This window comes from Sinohyriopsis cumingii, chromosome 18, assembly GCF_028554795.1.
Source record: "Sinohyriopsis cumingii isolate HCF-2022 chromosome 18, ASM2855479v2, whole genome shotgun sequence".
NCBI classification, from domain to species: Eukaryota; Metazoa; Mollusca; class Bivalvia; order Unionida; family Unionidae; genus Sinohyriopsis; species Sinohyriopsis cumingii.
Genome location: NC_142978.1, coordinates 98758781 through 98779908, shown reverse-complemented (window position 1 = coordinate 98779908; position 21128 = coordinate 98758781). Strand labels below are relative to the sequence as shown.

Here is a 21128-nt window from a genome sequence, read left to right as displayed (position 1 = left end):
GAATAAAGTAAAATCTGCATCTAATAATTTTGGGAATAAATAAGGATCAAAGTGACGCTATGCATGCTTTGCACTGTGTAAGTACTGTACATTACAGTTCAGCCTGATCTCCCAGTTAAACTCAACCGGCCCGCAAATTATGAAGTCTGTATTTACGTTTTTTTAAATTTTGTGTTGGAGAAATCAGAAAATATGCACATGGAAAATAATAACAATCATAGTAATTTATAACAGTTTATTAATTGTCGGGTCACTGAAAGTTATTTTTTTTACATGCCTATGTCCTAGGACACAGAAAAAATTATTGCTTCATGTCCAAAGATTTACAGCCATTACATTAGTCAACAAAAAGACCTAAAAACTGTCAAGTTTACACATTGGCCCATGGATAAGTTGACTCACCCTTCTTCCAGGCCCTTATATTTTCCTAAACTGTTCGGCTTATACATGAGTATATATGGTATTTCTTGTCACAAAAATGTATTTCCAACTGCAGACTGCACAGACCCAGATCTGCAATTGCATAATGTGCTGGCATATCTGGGTCTATTCAATCTGTAATCAGTAGAACAAACATAGACTCTGTAATATGGACTTGATGGTTATCTGATCATTAGTAATTTCCCATACTCAGAGCGTGTCTTCAAAATTCGACATTTTTGGCAATATCACACTGCCTTCATTAATGACTGATGTTGATCATGTGACCTATAATGGTCAACATGGGCAATGTGATCAACGTTAGTTGTAAATGAAGGATCTGTGATATTGCTGAAAATTTCGAATTTTTAAGATATATATATACCGAGTATGGGAAATTACTAATGATCATGAATTATCCGGAGCAAGGAAGCAACCTTTTCAGCTGTGAGCTATCAGTATAAAAGATTGACTACTTGATGAACATTGCCTGAATTTGCAATATGAAGATTTCTTAATTTCCACAAAGATGGCTGTAAAGCAGCCATCTGTACATGGTAAAGAATAAAAGAAATGAATTGTTCATGCTATTTAATACACCAAAACAATTAATTCTTTTACAGATGCTAGTCCTAATTGTTCTTGGCTTTGATTTTCTCTCTGCACGTTAACAAAAACTGAAAAAGGCTGAATGAGAATAGCCCCAGTGTGACCATGTGATGTCATGTTGAGTTTGATTGAACTGTATTGGTTTCTCAACTTTACTACTGAGAACCCAAAAGGCTGATTCAGAATGTGATGATACTGAAGTAAGACTCTACAATGCTATGTACAAACGATGCTTGAATATGTACACAAACACATAGATGTAAGAAAGAGTTTGTCTAGCCATTAGCCCAGTAAAATTATAACCGTTGAATTCATAGTTGTACTGTGTATAAATTACAATAATGTTCAATATTATGGTTACAATTATGAGATTAAATGATAATGGTTGGGTATTTGTCAATGTGTAAATTCTACCTAATCACTCACAAAATAAATAAATACCAAAGGAATTCAGGTTTATGTTTGAGTGATTAGGTAACAGTTTATGCATTGATAAATACACAACCATGATCATTTGATCCATACAATTCCAATTTTCTTCCTTTCTGTCATAAGTGGATTTCATCAACACAGCATTTTTGAACGTAGATAGCTCATAGTTTAATTTCATTGACCTCTTCCTACTGCACCAGAATACATAGCAAAGAGTCATAAACTCTTACGTAGTATTACAGGGTAGAGTGCCAGAGTGGGTCATTGTAGTATTCTAACGAACTTGGTATAGCCATTTTTTTTAAAATTGTTTTGATTATTATTTAAACCAGGCCATTACTTTTTTTTTCTCGACATTATGCTTAAGCGGCTCTGAAGAAAAATTGGAGAATTTTTTTTGCTGACAATTATATTTTTAAGAACTGAAAATGGTTGTTCAAAAAGAGGTTCACATAAATGCTGGCCAAATGGCAAACAAATCTGGAAATATGTTTCTGGAACACAAATGCTCCACCACACTGCCTGAAAAGACATAAATGCAAGGTGTGATGGACATAAATACTGACAAAAGTAATATTATGTACTCTACCAGTTATACTGGGGCATAAAACACTAGAAATAATACGAGTCTGTGCTTAGTCATGTTTCATGCACTCAAGTATGTACAATTTGGGCTCAGATTTGCAAACACTATTTACCAGCAATTGGGTGCAAGTATTATATTAAAAATATGCTCAATACATATTGCACCAACTAATTTAAATTCATCTTGTCTTTAAAACATAAAGAAAAGCCTTTTAAAGACAAGAATCACTTAGTTACAACAGTTCATTACAATCCCCACAAAATGCTTCAGGGTGATGTATATCAATGACAGATCTAACAAAAGGTGGATTTTTATAAGAATAGCATCAACTCTCATCATCTTGGTGATTCAAAGTTCATTTTTGGCCGTGGTGATACACCCCTGGATCGAGCTGCTAACCCAAGACTACACTGTCCACTTTGAATGATAGTATGTCCTAATTCACTGACAGTTATCACTGTATTACCCATTGCACTCTCCTGTCTTGTGAAACCAGGTATAGTTGCCCCCTCAATTACCCCACTTTGTAAGTCACCACTGGTCCTTTTTGAAGATCGTTTATTTTCCAAATGAGTTGGTAGACTGAAACAGTTTTTCCGGATGATAAGTTTTGCATTTCCACTCACCGGTCTAGCCACACATGGACTAGTCAGTGTCTCCAAGTGGGCAGCATAACCACTAGCAAGAAACTAAAAAGAGAAACAAGAGTTCCATGTGTGCAATTATGCTCAAAAGAAAACAGAATCAAAATATCAAACTAAATAAAGACCAACTAACTGAACATCCCATATCTAACTATGGTGATCCCCCTGTCATAAGACCAACTCTTCAGTAATGAAATGCCTGTCACATAATGATCTCTTCTGAAGATTTCATTTTTTTTAAAATCTGCACAGGATGACTTGACATATCTAAAGAAATCTAAAAGGTTGTAATGAACTTGCAAGGGTAGATGTACAGGACCAAATCAAAAGTGGTCCCAGCTACAAAAGCAAAAAAAATGGGGGTATGCTGGAAAGAACTTGTTTGATAATGTAGATGAATACATCTTGGTCCCCCGGCATCTGTATATTTCTATGCCAATTCAAAAAAAATACAGGCATGTTATTTTGTGTATGTATCATCCCTAATGTTTGTTCAGTCTATTAAAATGGTTCATAAAATATGCTGTTCACAAAGACATACACACATGCATATGTAAGTTAGACGGAAATTCCTGCAATGGCTATTGGGCTAAAAATACCATCACCAATCTTTCTCTTGTATCATAAAGTATGATAACTAGAAACCTTGGTGACTTGGCAATTTGCATTAGTGAGACACAGAATGCAAAAGATCCATGAAGTTGTCTAGCTACAAAGAATATATGTCATTGTATGCAATCAAGTTAAAAAATCTAATAATGATCTTTTTTAATATTCAACCTATTCATCACCTTTTTTTAGTTATTAAAATTAATCATTTTGCCACATAGGAAGATTTGATATCATTATTTTCTTGGAGGATGCAATGCACCACTCATACAGCTGATCCGATTTGAATTTATTACACAAGAAATAGTGGCAATAGATTTTCACAAGCAATTTTTATGATAATCAAAAAAAAAAAAAAAACTAAAGTGATGAACAAATTAAATCACATTCAAAGGTTTCTAAAACCATAAAACAAAATCAAATGTGTCCATTTAACTTGACAACCACAAATGTTAACAATATTAATCCCATCTGCATTTAATTGAAGGATTTTTTTCCATCACATCGTTTTGCAGCGCATCAGTAAAAAGTACAATGAATAAAATTGAACTGTTTTTTTGGTGTGTATGTTTGTGGGTAAAACCAGTTTAGTATAATTTTTAGTCAATAAATGAAAAATGATATCAGAGGGAATATTTATCTTCTTTCAAATTTTATTCTTCGCATTTTAAGTTTGTGTTTTCTCTTAACTTTTTCCCTTTGTTTAGTTCTTTTAATTCAGGTAGGTATGAAGAGATAAGCCGTAAATAGTCTGTTCTCAAGATCCCAAAAGCAACAGACTTTAGGAGTCTGACTGTGTCAGACTCCATGAAGACAGTCTGTGAGGGTCCCTGAAAAAATTGTATCTGGGTTCCTGAAACAACAGACTGTGTCTGGTTCCCTAAAACAACAAACTGTCTGGGTTCCTGAAGCAACAGAATCCATGAAGAAATTGTGTCAAGGTCCCTGACGCAACAGATTGTGTTAGAGTCCATGATAAAATAGTCTGTGTCAATGTCCTTGAAGCAAAAGACTGTCAAAAGTCCATGATGAAAGAGTGTCAGATAATTTCTTGTGGACACTGGATGTCATCTCAAGGCCACAAGATGTTATAATTATCTTCTTCTGATGGCCTTCTCATCACCATGATGGTCTTAAGATTGTAACAAAAATAATTATTTTATTCCCATAACATCTTGTGGCCTCAAGATGAAGAAAGTCTTATAGCCAAAAAATAATTATCTCATTTCCATAACACTGCTGTATATACTCACTTTTAAAGCGAGTTCAACTGCAAACTGCACAGACACAGATGTGCTGGTAGATCTGGGTTTGTGCAGTTTGTTGGGAGTAATTAGAGTATTATTAAGAGTGACCATAAATTCCCATTTTTGTTTTACCTGTCATAAGTTAAAAACATCGCACAAAATTCTAAGCTCATCCATGCTCTCTTTGATCTTAAATTTAATACAATAGAGCATTCTTCAGCATTTCAATGATAGAGCTGAAGAGCCTGAAAGAAAATTAACTGAATTTCAGTATGCTGCATCTTTGCAGAAAAAAGCTTTGCCGATTAACTAATATCTAAAACTGTAACCCATATTCTTTGACATGATATATTGAAACAATGAAATCATTGCACAAAACAGTTTGGTTATTATGGAATAAATATGATAATTTAATGGAATTCTTTATTATTGGAATACCTCCATGCATATTCTGTAACCAACTCACCATAGCGTGTGATGCCTGCTTTTTGCTTGCTTTTCCAACAATGAAAATTTGCTCTTTCTTCAATCCCAGATCCTTGTAACCTGATATGTCTTTGCTTGAACCATAGGCTGCTCTATACACCAATTGCACCTACAAGAAGACAGTTAGCAAGAAATGTCAGCAAATTATGTCCCTGACCTTTGACCTTAATCTAGATTATAAAATATAAATCTATACACACTAAAAACGTTTCACGTATCCAACTGTATGAGGGTTATAGTGTTGAGAAGAGTGATAGATGGACAACAAAAATAACACTTAGATCTCAGTAACTGCCATATTCCAATCCGAGTTATTAGTACATTGGCTGAAGTCAATTTATTTCTGAGTGATACAAAGTAGGTCACAGTGATACAATAATTTAGCGTGTAGTACATGTTTATTTACAGCTACAACTACTTTCCATCTCCAGTGACTAAAGGTATAAGGTATTCACATATAAGAACTGGGCTAAATAATAAGCAACGTTAAATTCAGTAAAGTATGTTACAGAAACCCAAGATGCACCCAAACAGCTGATGATATATTTTACTTATTTCAGACTTAAAAATAATAATTCTGAAATAATCACAAAAAGATTACTTCTATTAAAATGAATTTTTATTGTCTGTAAAATGTAATGGTTTAGATCAAAAAGGTATTACAATTTAAGCAAGCATCCAATATATTTTGTGAAACCAGTTTTTAATTTTGGCAGACTGAACACTTGCAGACATTTTCATTTGATATTTCTGAAACCTCAACTATATTAGTAGACAACATTTTAAGTATTTTACCAAGAAATAATTTAAATACATGCATCTATGTGAAATGTCATATGAATATGAGTGCTAAAGAAAAGCTACAAGTACACTTATTAAAACGAGACACAAAAAGTCTTTCATTTGTAAATCAAAGTAACTCTTTCATCATAAAAGTCAAATTCATGCATGTGCTCTCAAGCAAAAAAGCTGGAATTATGTTCATGGAACATGAATAATACAGCCTAAGAGTAAAGGTTGGAGTTTTGAGATTTGGCAGTGGAATATTGAATGGAACCTGAATAATACAGCCTAAGAGTAAAGGTTGGAATACTGAGATTTGGCAGTGGAATATTGAATGGAACCTGAATAATACAGCCTAAGAGTAAAGGTTGGAATACTGAGATTTGGCAGTGGAATATTGAATGGAACCTGAATAATACAGCCTAAGAGTAAAGGTTGGAATACTGAGATTTGGCAGTGGAATATTGAATGGAACCTGAATAATACAGCCTAAGAGTAAAGGTTGGAATACTGAGATTTGGCAGTGGAATATTGAATGGAACCTGAATAATACAGCCTAAGAGTAAAGGTTGGAATATTGAGATTTGGCAGTGGAATATTGAATGGAACCTGAATAATACAGCCTAAGAGTAAAGGTTGGAATACTGAGATTTGGCAGTGGAATATTGATTGGAAAATCCAGATTACTGAATTTTCAAAATTGTCAAATGTGATTAACATTTGCTTCCTGCAATAATGCTACACAGTGTCCTTTGCCATCCAAAGAGTTTGTTAATGGTGAAACAATATTGAATTTGTGATTATGCATACATCTTGCTGTAAATTACGCAGGTAGTTGATCTTCTGTCGGAGTGGTTCCTTGGAAAATCCATCCATGAAGATGACCATCCCATGAGGAAAATTGTGCTGGGCCAGCCATGAAACCACCTGCTTATGCTGCATATCTGGTCGTGCTGTTATATACAAGATTAGGTATCCCAACTCCTGCCAGTACCTTGGAAGACAAACAAAATAATTTTATCTTTAACATCAAGACATAGGGGCCTCTTTATTTTTTTATTTAAGCTATGTCTGAATATTTCGTACCATATATACTCACTTATAAGTTGAGTCAAATTGCAAACAATGATTCTGATCTGCCATATCTTAATGTGCCTGCAGAATAAGGTCTATGTTGTTGGTTCTACTTATTATTCCTAACAAACTGCACAAAACCAGATATGCTGGCAAATAACGCACTGGCAGATCAGGGTCTGAGCAGTTTATGCTTGTATTCATCTCACAAATGAGTATATGTGGTAACTATCTTAACTATGAGTAAATACCCATTGTGACTATGGGAAATGAAATCACATTGGACCTAAAATCAACACCACTTATTGCTCGATTCATAAACTTTATACCATACTGAATTAATTTATTTTCATTCCTTAAGCCAAGTTTGTCGCATTTATTTTATCCCCTGCAGTTTAAGTTCATGGGTTTCACAATAACAATTCTGAGAAAATGTGCATAATATATATGAAGAAGTTGATAAAAAGATCCTTGACAATATTGACAGCCTTACAATAATAGATATGATTTTGTTTTTCCATAAACAAAACGCTGACATTTTTTAAGGGGGGGGGGTTGTGGGTCCTCTCCCAATGGGGCCTCAAGGGGCAGTGCCAAAAATGCCTTTTACACTCATAAAAAACTGCTCCTGGTGCAACTTATGATGATAAAATAAATCAAAATAATCATCTGAAAAACTAATAAACTTACCAAAAATGTTCAACTTTACTTCAATAATTTTACAATATTTATTGTCACATGAATTTGTTCTCCAATACTATTGCTGCTAAATTTATTTCATGTGCATGCCAGTGTTCACATCATAATTAAGTCACAATAATTTCTAAATTTTTGCAGCAAATATATTTTACTTCTCTCTTTTCATAACAAATCTGTTTAATAAACACCCAAGTACATCAACTATATACAAATAATCCCATACATTCACTTGTCTTTTTCTCCAATGGACACAACCTGTTGACATGTCAGTCGAGCTCTTTTTTTGGCTTTGGCAATGATTTCTTTAGCCTTCCTTTTTGTCACCACTGACTTTTCTTGCTCATTGTGCAATTATTTCTTTTCCTTCTCAATGAGCGCCTTCTTCCTTTCAAGCTGGTGCTTAAATTGGCAACATGCAGTGCGCATATTCTGACAGAGGGCTACATCTGTTCTCTCATGCAAGAAATCTAATTTTTTTTTAATAGTAATTAAAAGCACCTTTTCCAGATGCCTTCTGAGCTTTGATTTTTCCATATGCAGCTTCTTTTGTAGGTGCTATTACAAACTCTTCCAACCATGACTACTGTAATTCCGATCTTTCTAGTAGAGGTCACAAAATGCCAGTTCTCTAGCGTTCAGGTTTCTTACAAACTGACCAACTAAATTTCCATCAACTTTTCACTCCAGACTTTCCTATGCCATACACTTTTTAAACCTTCATCTAACCTCTTCGTGTCATGCTCTCTCTCAACAACTCGAAACGCCATGTTTTGCAAGCATGCTTCTTCTTTCAATTGCCATCAGTTTCCATTTCACAAAGATTCACTGAATGAATTTAAACCTTTAAAACAGAGAAAAATCATGTATGACTGAGATGGCTAGGACATACAAAGAAAAGACTCTTCCAAACATAGCATAGGGTTTGGTTGGGTTTTGGGATATTTTGCCATAATGGACACTTGCTCTTTGGGAAGTAGTGATCTTACATACCACAACTTTATTATTGCGATCATGTGAAAATTTCTCCAAAATATGTCACAAATATTGTAAAATTTACCTGACAACATCAACAGCACCAGCACGGACTTTGGGATCTTTGCCCATAATGGACACACTTGCTGTGAAAGAGCCATCCACACTAAAGACCACCGTCTCTGTTTTAGGTGGCAGGACTGCAAGAAACAGGTCTGCAAATGTGTGGTCCACCCTGTGTGAAAAAGACCTTTTTAAAACAAATTATAAGTAACAAGTGTACTACAAACAGCACATATGTCCATCTTATGACCCTTTCCCCATTAATGGCCTTGACCTTTAAACTTAGGACTTAACTATTATATGACAAGATGTGGATCTAGGTGAAGTTTCATCAAAATATTGCTACGGGTTGACAGGAGTACCATAAATGATACACTATTGATCCATGGCAATAAAAGCTTGAACAAGACCAAGATGGTGTCTTCAATGTAAGACATAACTTCTAACATAAATTTATCATGACTCATTGTGCTTTGAACTGGCATATCCAGTTAATGAACCTTGATAACTTGATCACGTAACATTCCTCTGCACAATGAAACAATTTCAAAGTCAGTGGAAGAAAAAAGTAATTTTTTCCCAATCAAGTTGTCTCCAGCAAAAAAGTTGGTGCAGCCAGTGGAGATGTAACTTGTCCATTCTTATGAAATCAGAGCATTTGGTATCAATCCTCTTAAACCTTGTTTTTTTTTTTAATAAACATAAAATATTAAATTTCAAATGAAGTGTTGAATGATCATATAAATTGCATGGCAGTGGGGAGAGTGATAACATGAAATTTGTAAGCCTGCTTTCAAGTATAACACATTAGAAACCAAATTTCACAGACTAATGTATATTTTATAAACACAAAGTACTCATAAACAGTTCACATTAAGCAAATGGCTATATATTACTGTGAATGTTTAATAAATTTAAATGATTTAAAATCTTGGTACCAACGTTGCCGAGAATTTCATTTCAGTTAATCTTAAAACATGAGGTCCATGTGGGTCAGATTGCTCATGTAGCTGACAAACTGCCTAATATGCAAAAGCAGATGGCCAAAATATGCAGATCAGAAGGTTCATTGGGATGCTTTCTAAAGAAATGTCTTAAGTGCATATGATTGCATTTGTTTTGTTGTTGTTGTTGTGGGGTTTAACACCATTTTTCAGCACGATAGGCTATACATGGCGGCCAGTATTAATGGTGGAGGAAGAACCCGGAAAACCCCGGAAAGAACCACCGACCCACGAGAAGCTACTGGCAAGCTTTCTCACATGCCCACATTGGCTGAATCTTAGACTCGAACCACCGCAGACAGAGGTGAGATGGCAGTGATCCATAGCGCTTTAGACCACTCGGCCACTCGGGGCCCCCATTTGTTTTGAAAACTATTTCAAAGTTTCTCCAGTATTGAAACCTAGACCCTTATTTGATGACACATCAATATCATTTGTCTGCCTCTAAGCCAGGAAGCTTTCTTTCAAATTCTGTTGCGTTTTTTTCTCTCTAGATAAAGTTATTTTTTATTGTCAGCAATGGGCACCATATTCAATGGTGGATAAGCATCATTTTTAAAAATGTGACAGGCCTTCAAGCTAAAACTGTCCAACTGGTTCAAATTCTGTTGTGTGGTTTTCAAGAAGTCAAAGTTGTTTGTTTACAGTCTAATGGGGGCCTCGAGTGGCTCTCCATTACAGACCACTGCTATCTCACCTCTGTCTGTGTGGGTTCGAGTCTCAGATTCGGCTAATGTGGGTATGTGAGAAAGCTTGCCAGTAGCTTCTCGTGGGTCGGTGGTTATTTCTGGGGTTTTCCAGGGTTCTTCCTCCACCATTAATACTGGCTGCCATGTATAGCCTATTGTATGCTGAAAAATGGTGTTAAACCCAACAACAACAACATGTCTAATGGTGGATATAGCAGCCAGTGGACTGGCCAAATTTGTACTAAATGTTAACTGACTTTATACTATAAATGCTTTCTGTCAAATTTGGCTAAATACCATTGAGTGATATTTGGTCAAATTTGGTCCAATCCTGATACACAGGTTTTGAGAAGTCATTTAAGGTATTTTATTTTATTTTTGTAATGCTGGCTGTTTCTGATGACACATTGGCATCATATGTACAATTCTGAAAGCCATCTAAGCTAGGCTGGTGTCAAATTTGATCAAATTCTCTTCAGTGGTTTGTGCAAAGTTATTTGCATTCATTTATATATAGAAACTGTGGCCATATGTGAAAGCAGATTGGAATCATCTTAAACCTGAAAGATATTCATGCCAGGATGCATTTTGTCAAATCTGATCAAATTCTGTTAAATGGTTTTTGTAAAGTCATTTGTGGCTTACATATTTTTTTAGTAAAGATGGCCATATTCAACTCAAGATCAGCAAAATTTGAATAAAATTATAAGCCATATACTCCAAGATGCTTTCTGTCAAATTTGGTCAAATTGAGTGGATTCAATATTTGAAAAGTTGTAAATAGCAATTGTGAATGGATTGTGTATAGTCACTTCAAGGTTTTTCTATTATTAGTAATGGCAGCTGTTATTTTTTCAGTAATGATGACCACACTGAAAGGTAAATCAGAATCTTTTTAACAAAATTTGAAAGACATTCATGCCAGTATGCTTTCTGCCAAATTCTGTAGAGCACTTTTGAAGAAGTTAACACAAACTGTCAATGAATGACAGAAATATATGACTGACAAAGGGCCATACCATAACCTCACGTGGCCTTACAACCCAGTAACCAAAACAAAAAAAAACGTTTGGAAAAAAATGTAAAATAAACAAAATTGATATTTGAAAGTAACAATGATGACTATGATATAATCATTCTCATTAGTGTTTTTTAAAATTATCCCATTCATAAGCTTTCTCTTAATTGTTATTGTATTCATATGACATTTTTTAAACAGAAGCTACTTCCTACACGATTTACACACTGAGTGATATGGAAATGACTTGACTTGAAAATAGGTGAAGTCATTGGCAGAACTAGTAATTTGGTTTCAGTAATATAATTTTTGCAAGGTACGAATACAACTGTAGTAACACACAACTGATCAAGCAAAATAACACAATGAACAAATGGGTTCCATCGATAGATGTAAGAAATTGTTTCTCCTCCTTGCAATATGTGCTGCTTCAAAATACATTAACTGATATGAACAAAACACACAGCTGAAATTTTTTCTCCTCCTTGCAATATGTGCTGCTTCAAAATACACTTATTGATATGAGCAAAACACACAGCTGAAATTTTTTCTCTCCAACAACATAATGCACATTCTTACACACTTGACATCATTCTTCTCAACTTTTCAGAAGATCAAAATTTTTGTTAAATATGTGTTACTGAAGTAGCTGTAGCTCCACAATGCTGAATTTTTTATTAACAGCCAAGCAGAGGAAGTAAGTGACATGTATTCTGTATCAAAGCTACCATAAAAATATCTTAACTCAACAGGTTGCACCTATCTAGCCGAGTACAACTAGACTGGTAAATGAGTGAAGGCATGCCAAGAAGTTATGCTTTTGTTTGAATGTTATTATCAATGGCTTTGATATTGCTGAGATGGATTGACAATTTACGCCAATTTGAAGCATGAGTGTTCATGGGAATATGATGTATTAAGTAACATAGTACAAAGAATGTATTTTCATCTTGTGCTTTCAATTTGCCATGGGTATATGCCTGCCATGTAATAAACACTGCTATCATATCTTTTTATGTAAAACCTTTCATTTGTTGGATACTTGACATTTCCAATCCAAATTCAATAGATATCTTCCTGGTCTTAAATGCAAACCATCCACAAACTCTAGTCAAGTTAAATGACTACAGAATAATTTTTGTGAAAGGGCTCAGGTGTTTTGTGGATACCATTTTCCTTCTTGGAGTTTCTGTGGCCTTGACTTTTAACTTTTGATTTCAAAATGAATAGATGTTCTCCATGTCTCAAATGCAAGCCATATACAAAGTCTTCTCTAAGTTGGTAATAAAAAGTCAAGACATCATGTAGAAGCTTTCTTCTCAGAGTAACTGATTTTGACCTTTGACCTTTTGACCCAATTTTGTCTCTAATGCAAGCCATTTACAGAGTTTGGTCAAGGGCCTCTGATCGTTTTGAGCCAAAAGTCAACAGGTTTCTTTCTTGCTGCAAGTGCAAATTAAGTATGGATCATGGATGGATGGATGGATGGATAGAAATTGTCATAAAATAAGGCAGATTGTATAAAAGGTGACAGCCTGGAAAAAGATACATGTCATTGACTCCAATTATTCCTGTTGTCACCTTGACCTGATGGTAAGTAGTATGAATGAATACAGGAGATACTGGAATGATGTATGGACAATGCTATACAGTAACATAATAGGCCTGACTTAACATTGGTGTACAACACTGTTCACCTACTACTCTATCTCTGGAAACATATTAAAGTCTAACGAGAAGGCCAGGTTTGAATATGAAGCATACAAATGATCAGAATATAATATGGCAACCTTTTCATCACAGAAAGGGAGGTCTCTTACGAGTTGAAAACTTTATATTATTTTGCATCATCAATCACTATATCCTGTTAATCAAATTGCTAAATATTTGTGACAAACAATTCTATATATATATGAACTCATCAAGTTCAATGACTGCACAAGCTTAACAGTGGAGAAAAGGAGCTAAAAGTTATAACTAGAGTGTGAAAAGCAGGTCACTGTGTGGTGAATAGTACACCAAAAGATGAGTGCACCCATGAAGTGTAAAAAGCAGGTCACTGTGTGGTGAATAGTACACTAGAGGATGAATGTTTTGCTTGTGATGGGTGCTTGCTATCAAATATCATCATTGTACATACAACTTAGTCAAATAAGCAAAATGCATAAACCTTTTGCTGATGACTATGCCAACAACAAAAATAACAATTCAGTCCTAAAAGTGATACTTGTATTTCACCTGTGCTTCACAGACAAGATGGTGATTAGGTAGTCAAGGTACCTTGCTAGCATCTGAATTCAATTAGTGATGCCATGTGTGGTATGTTTGGGCAATAAATTATACAATTACAATTTATCTTTTGTCCAAACCTTTTTGTTGGTATCATTTTTAATTTGTAAGTACATGTCCAGATAAATGGATGGATACATGGCCTTTACCATAATATCCCTCTAATCATACTTATGGCTGGTCAAAAAAATGTTCTATTTTTGTATCTGTCTCCTTTACCATAATGTAAATGCCCATTACCTGACAACCATCTTGACAGGATAGATTCCCTGACTCAATTTCTTGTCCTCGGGAATGGTAAAGGAAACCCTGCCATTTCCATCTGTCACCTCTGTGCCCAAGTAGTTCCACTCCCCCAAAGTGTCCATCACATGGATGTCAATCTGGAATAAAGCACACCTTAGCTAAGCTGATGGTGTATCTAAACTTCTCATATTCGTCCATGTGTCCCAACTAAAATGGAGACCTAGAGCTGCTATTTCATGATGCACCAGCAAATCTGAGTATACTGTTCTTATGAAATCACAAGTCATGTGAAGCGTGCAGAATCAAAACTGTCCGTTTTCCAAGTTCACTGCCTACATGATTTTACTCACAAAAAATACTATTTGGGGTAAAATGTTTCTTTAATAAAACTTGTCTGGTCATAGCATGTTGGAAAAAAAATGTCATCTACTTGTGAAGATGAAGTCAGACAAAAGTGGTAATCCACAGGACACTGGGACTGGATTATGTCGTTTATTTCAGAATGGGTGTGCATCTTTTTCAAGGGATTAACTGGGCAAAGACTGGAAATGTGTTCCCATAATACGATGGGGTAATTATCAAGGAAAAATATTTTATTCCACAAACTAACTTGGTTTAAAACTGTATTGCATATACTAGGAAAGCAACTTAGAATAGGCTTTCCTATAACAAGTACAAAACATAGCATATTACAAGTAAAACTGAAATGATCTCATAATCAGTGTAGGAATTAAAATAATCTAAAACAATCATTATTTGATGTGCAGGTTTATAAAGGAATAAAGAAAGGTTATGTACCATGGGTCACACACAAATATACAAAAAAATTATATTTAGTTATTATATTATTGAACTTTTGTCATTCAGGACAAATGAATTAGTAAATTAATATTTCAATTGCAGTATAATAGCTTGAAATACATATATATATATATATATATATATATATATATATATATATATATATATATATATACACATACATACACACACACACATACATAACATTCATCTACAATAACATACTGCCCATTTCATTTTTGATAAGGGGGGGGGGTTTGCAACATTCTTTCAAGCCAAGACATTTTCTTTGCACTCAAGATAATTTGTTACAAATAATATAATGGATATAATAGTGTTATTTTGCTATGAGACAGAGAGAGAATTGTTCCAGCTAATTTAGAGCCAGAAAACTTGTTTTAAACAATTCCAGTCCCAGGCCCAGAAAAAAATTAAATCTTTGGTCCCTAGTATAAATGCAGTATACTATGATAGATTAGTTTTCATAGTACCTATCTCTAACATACATAGATACTCATATGTAATTTACATACATGTACATATACTGGTTTCTTCAACTACATTAATTAACCATAATACTTAAGAAGAAGAAGTAAGAGGTGTGTGTGTGGGGGGTAAATTCCCTTAGCACCTAGTTTACCCTGGCTCAAATTTTCTTGTACATGCAAAGCAGTTTTGTGTCTTGTATGTGAAGGTTAGAAGGTCAATGACTGGACAAGGTTTTGGTTAAAACTGTAACTCCTGCAAATCCAGTAGATACGCAGTAACCTACATTGTTGTAAAGCTGCTGAGTGACCTGGGAAAGTTACTTGTTTAACTGGTGATACAGGTCCCATGAAGCTGGGTTGCAATGTTTGGGATGAAAGCTGTCCAAGGGAAAAATGAAGCTGGGTTGCACTGTTTGGGATGAAAGCTGTCCAAGGGAAAAGTTGGAAAACACAGTCTCTGACTTCCCTCAGATGGCTTGAATGATGTTACTTGTTACATTTATGTGTGTGCATGTGATTTGGATTTTTTAAGTAGCTTCAGTCATATCACTACGATGTCTGCAGTGTTGCAGTTTACAGTGATGTCTAGCACTGGGGCATCATGCTGCAGACATGAAGCATCATGTCCCACCCAATCATATTATCCTAACAATAGGCCAGCCAGTCCAAACACTAGCCTCTTAATGCTGAGCGTCAAGCAAGGCAATTGTTAGTATCATTTAGTTAATTCTTTGGTATGAATCGGCCTGGGTTCAAATCCATGACCTACCGCATCCAAAGCAGACTCTCTAACCACATATATGTGTAGTTACCTTTTAAGGATACAATAAAAACCAACCCATTTACTAAGCATTATAATCCTCAACAACATTCTTTGTTACACAGGATGATCTAAACTTACGATGAGCTGAAAAAGAACTCAGAACAAACAAAATCTTCATCCTGTGATCAGCTAAGTAAACTTCTGTTACCACATTATTGCCATAAAATGGTCCTGGGAAAGTTTCAAAGACAGTTTCATGACAATGGTGATTTTCCATAAACAGAAGCCAATTCTTAGCAATGAAACCTGGGGCTATCATGAGAGAAACTGAATTATTTTAGTGAAACTTCAGAGTTTAGGTTGACTGATAAGGCTGGAATCTCACTCATCCTGATGCTAAAGTGACTTGGAACCAGGTCTTATATGAAAGGCAATTCAATGTTACTCTACATCAGAGGTGGACAAAATATGGCCAAACAGACCAGATGTGGCCTCTGACCTGTTTTTTTCCATTAATTTACATCATAGGGCGTGGAATTAAAATCAAGGTTTCCAGCCCATGCCCTGAAGGAAGTTACACATCCCTACTCTAGATGGTAGTTGAACAGCATCTGAATCCACGTTAGATTCCGTTTGAACAAACAACAAGGTTTTCAGAATGAGATTTGGGTACAATTGTTAGGTCAGATTTTGTTCTGGTCCTTCAGTGATGGTAAAATATGTCTGAAATTATAGAACAGTAGTTTCTGATTGTGACTGGAGCTAACTTCTCAAAAAGCCAAACAAGAAAGTTATTTGTGGTATTGAGGCTTACAAGGGATAAATGTTCTCTGCTTACAAGTGGGATAAGCTTCTCCATTCCCCCTCCCATAAAACTTTTAAAGTGGTGGCTCTTCTTGTCTGAGCAATTCTGTCTGCCACTTGTTTGCAGAAATGCTTCTTTCTGAAGGCTTGTTTGATATGAGCCAGGCAAGCACATTGAGCATTTCCAGGCTGGAAAACCTGCACACATGGTTGTATAAACGAGCAAGAAGGCAGAATCTTCCTTGGAATCCTTTCTACTATGTTCATATGGTCCACTTGTAGGAAACAATCAGAATTAGTTTGCATTCAAATTCCCTTTCCTTCTTAATTACCTTGGAAATCAGGGATTAGGAAAAAGGCATATATATTGAGGCTGTTTCAGTTTAGTGAAAAGGCATAAACTGCCCAGGCCTTCAGCTCTGGAAGATGGTTGGGAACTTCACATTCCATCTTACTGCAAGTAACTGAAAACTGTGGACACAGCTTTGACAGAAATCCATGGGCTGACTGGACCATTCTTTGCGAATCAGTCGAGTCCACATGAACAGTCCACTAGGACAATGAGCTATGGGGAATGTTATATGTAATTTTGTGAAATCTTTGATACTTGTTGTTGTTGTATGGTTTAATGCCATTTTTCAGCACATGATAGGCTATACATGGCAGCCAGTATTAATGGTGGAGGAAGAACCTGGGAAAACCCCGGAAAGAACCACCGACCTACGAGAAGCTACTGGCAAGCTTTCTCACATACCCACACTGGCTGAATCTGAGACTCGAAACCACACAGACAGAGGTGAGATGGTAGTGATCCGTAATGGAGAGTGCTTTAGACCACTCAGCTCTTTGATACTTGAAAAGATACAAAGTTACTGGATTTTCATATAGATTATTTGTACAAATATGTGTGTGTCTTTTTCCAAGTTCTGTCATATAACTAAGTTTGTACAAATATGTATGTGTCTTCCAAGTTCTGTCATATAACTAAGTTTGTACAATAAAATACAGTGCAAGTGTATTTAAATGGGGAGCAAATATTAAAAGGCCACCAGCCATGCTCCAACATTTTCATATTTATATCATATTTACATTACATGATTAAAAATAGTTATACTCGCACCAAAAAAAACCCAAAAAATTATCAAGTGTAAAGAAGAAATAATAATTTAATTACTCGAAATAGAAGTATACAACACTGTTACTTCCCCTTAATTACGATTTCCCACCTATAGAGGACGCAACTGGAAATGATGTACATTTATCCCTACAAGACGAAGTACATGCTTCTTGTTGTCAAAAAATAAAACACTATAAACTATGGATAGGGACTATTTTAGATGAAACTAATGAAAACTAATTTACTGTTCAACCTTATATCAGTATGCGTGCACAATGCACTAGATTGTGTCGCTTTCAAAACTGTTCCATTGTTTCAATTTATTTTGAAAATTCCCGTTAATACTGGTAAAAAGAATAAATGCTGGCTTTCCTGTGTCAGCAGACTTTATAAAAAAAAAAGATGAAAGAAATCGGCACACTTAAAGAATCCAAAGGAACCAAACTTAACTTCCTTTTGTCGGCTGACTTCAGAAGAAAAAAAACGGCACACTAAAAAGATACCAAAGTCAATTTTCCAGGTTTGGTTTGAATTTTAATAAAATAACCTTGTATTTGATATCCTGTCAGTAAGTTTAAACAATGAGTTTATTGCTCCATTCCGTTTGTGTTTATCACCCAGGCTTCTATTTGTTTGCCATATGTAATCATAACTGATGTTTGAAGGGCAAATATTATACACAATAATAACTTGCTTTAATAATACTTTTGTAACCCATGCTAGCATAAAGATTATCATTTTGCACTCATCTTTAATGTATTTTAAAATAATGATTTTTTTTTTAATTTGCAAGATACCGACTTATAGTTAACCTGGATACAATACAGTCTGTGTCAGTTTGCAATAAGCAACTTATCATGCGTAAATGGCAGGTGCCTTCAAGCAATCGGGTGATACTTTCGTCTCATTTGCAATTTTGTTATTTGACACAAGTGATACACACTACATTAAGGATGCATACGCAAGCCGGCATCCGTTACATATACAGATTTCTTGGATATATATTTTTTAAAAATAATTTCACATGATTGAAAAAAGAAGGAATATATGATAACAATGCAAGGTTAATTTATTTTATTTTATTTTCAAACAAGTGTATGTTTATCAATTTATTTTGTACCGTGTGTGTGTGTGGGTGGGTGGCACAAATTAAACACAAAATTATTTCCTTTCTAATTTGTACGGAATAATGGAGCAAATACGATTGACGATATTGACCAGTAATGACAAGCTTTCAATTTACGCGTGCAAACACTAAGACAACTTGAAAAATAAAAACAATAAAATTAACTGGTAAGAGCTTCATATTGCAGCAACTAAATACTGACAAAATGCTCAACATTATTCTCTCTCTCTCTTTCATGTGTAATCTAGTATGTATTGTATGCAGCTGTGTTACAACGTGAAGTCTAAAATTAAGTATATTTGTTATAATATCTCATGTACACTACCCTTAGCAAAAGGTATATGTATTATGTAGAATATTAACTTTTACATATTTTTGTTTTATAAATGATTATTGATAATTTGACCGGAAGACTTAAACTGAGAATGTCGCTGTGCAGATGCATATATTTATTAGCATAAAAAATGTATATAAATATTTTAATTAGAACAAGCAAGATATGTCAGTTTGTGTTTTCTCTCATAAATATGTACGTTATGAAGTATGATTATTTTCTTTCAAAGATATCAGAATAGTTTGTTTAAATTTAGTTTTTCCCCCCCCAAAACCTATCTTACATGGCATCTACTTTTTTGTTGACGAAAAAGAATGTACAAACTATTGTTAAGTTTGGCCGAATTGTATTTTGAGTTGGGCCGAATTGTCTTTGGGCCAAATTCACTATAATCTGGCATAAATGATAAAATTTCCCATCCCTCCACTATTCGATCCCACAGATTAAATACACTTTTTTCTGGTAAACATGGTTTTTCGGAAAAAGAAAGAACGGTTTTTTCCATCATCACTCTTTTGGTTACATCCATATGCAACACAGTGCACCATATTTGCTGTAAAAAAGCATGATCGTACACTATATCACATAGACATTTACATGGGGAAATTAAGCTCTAGGTTAAATAGAAGGGATGAATGTATGTCATATCTGGTCTTGGCATGCGGAAACTACCAATTGTTTACGGAGATTGCCGAATCATTTTTTTCATTTTATAAATAGGAGTTTTAAGTCTAATTAAACAATTTTATGGTGTGCATACATAACCAATTCGTTTTGTTTATAACTATAATAATATCACACGTTTGTACAATATAGGTGGCAGGTGACCTTTAAGTCAATAAATTACAATAACTGAATTAAACATATGATAAGTTGCTGTTACAGAAATCAGCTCACAGTAAAGGGTCTAAAATAAGTACTTATTAAAAATAATATTTAACAAATTGCATGATTTGTTTATTTACTATCTTTAGCAATCCTTGTTGAACCAAAGATTCAAATTACTCAACAAGTTTTATAAATTTTATTTGAAGTGAGCACAAATATAAGATTGTATTTATTACATGATGACAAATGCCGATTTTGTTCAATTACTTCAATATAACATTAAATCTACTCAGAGGCACATCATACCTTGCATTATTTATATTCTTAATAAATGTAGTGAAAAATATAGGAGTATTAACCCAAAGTGGTTAGATTATAAAAAATCATAACAAGTAATTATAACAGGATCTCATAATATGTATAATTTAGCAATATCAAATACTATTCATAGCTCTGTATAATGTTTATCAGACACAGATATAGAGTTATTAAATTAATACCTATTTTGTTGCAAGACTTGGACATGAAGATGGTATGCAAAGCTGTGGATACAGGCAATCTAATAGACAGGCCAGAATTGTGGTTCTAGCAGTGTCTGGTTAAAGGGATGTTTTACTGTAAATTCAAGATCTATAAAGAAAGAAAGTTTACATTAAATCTAAATCCCTACCCTTTCCCCCGAGAGATAGGTCATATCAAGTGGGCCATATGTAAAGCGAGAGTGCAGGACTTGTGGTTTGTCTTCTGATGCCAAAACATCATTCCCTCTGTGGTTTGGTTGCAGATTCTGTTGAGTATAAATGAATACAAATTAATAGATGGATATGTTAATGAAGCATATTTAGAGAAAATAACTGTAGAAAAATCTTCCTAAGAATTTTTTTATTGGCATCATTGCCTTTTTCAGATTTAATTCCTTGGATTCAAAATTGAATGCAGACAAAATGCTGAAAAACTAGTTAATTATTAATATTTATCTCCATGTATGCCCCTTACC

The 21128-nt window shown here is 34.6% G+C and overlaps 1 protein-coding gene across 6 annotated transcripts in view; it reads right to left on the bottom strand.

The window, feature by feature from the left end:
• Window positions 1–220: 220 nt before the first annotated feature.
• Window positions 221–21128, bottom strand: part of LOC149777570 (protein retinal degeneration B-like) — a 148009-nt gene continuing 127101 nt past the window's right edge. For all 6 annotated transcript variants that reach the window (XM_089942187.1, XM_089942184.1, XM_089942190.1 and 3 more), the window contains 6 exons: window positions 20802–20918; window positions 13865–14007; window positions 8647–8796; window positions 6627–6810; window positions 5014–5142; window positions 221–2736 (listed from right to left, as the gene is read on the bottom strand). In XM_089942187.1, the coding sequence (XP_089798313.1) occupies window positions 2383–2736; window positions 5014–5142; window positions 6627–6810; window positions 8647–8796; window positions 13865–14007; window positions 20802–20918 (1077 nt within the window). In that variant the 3' untranslated portion in view covers window positions 221–2382. The remainder of the gene's footprint in view (window positions 2737–5013; window positions 5143–6626; window positions 6811–8646; window positions 8797–13864; window positions 14008–20801; window positions 20919–21128) is intronic.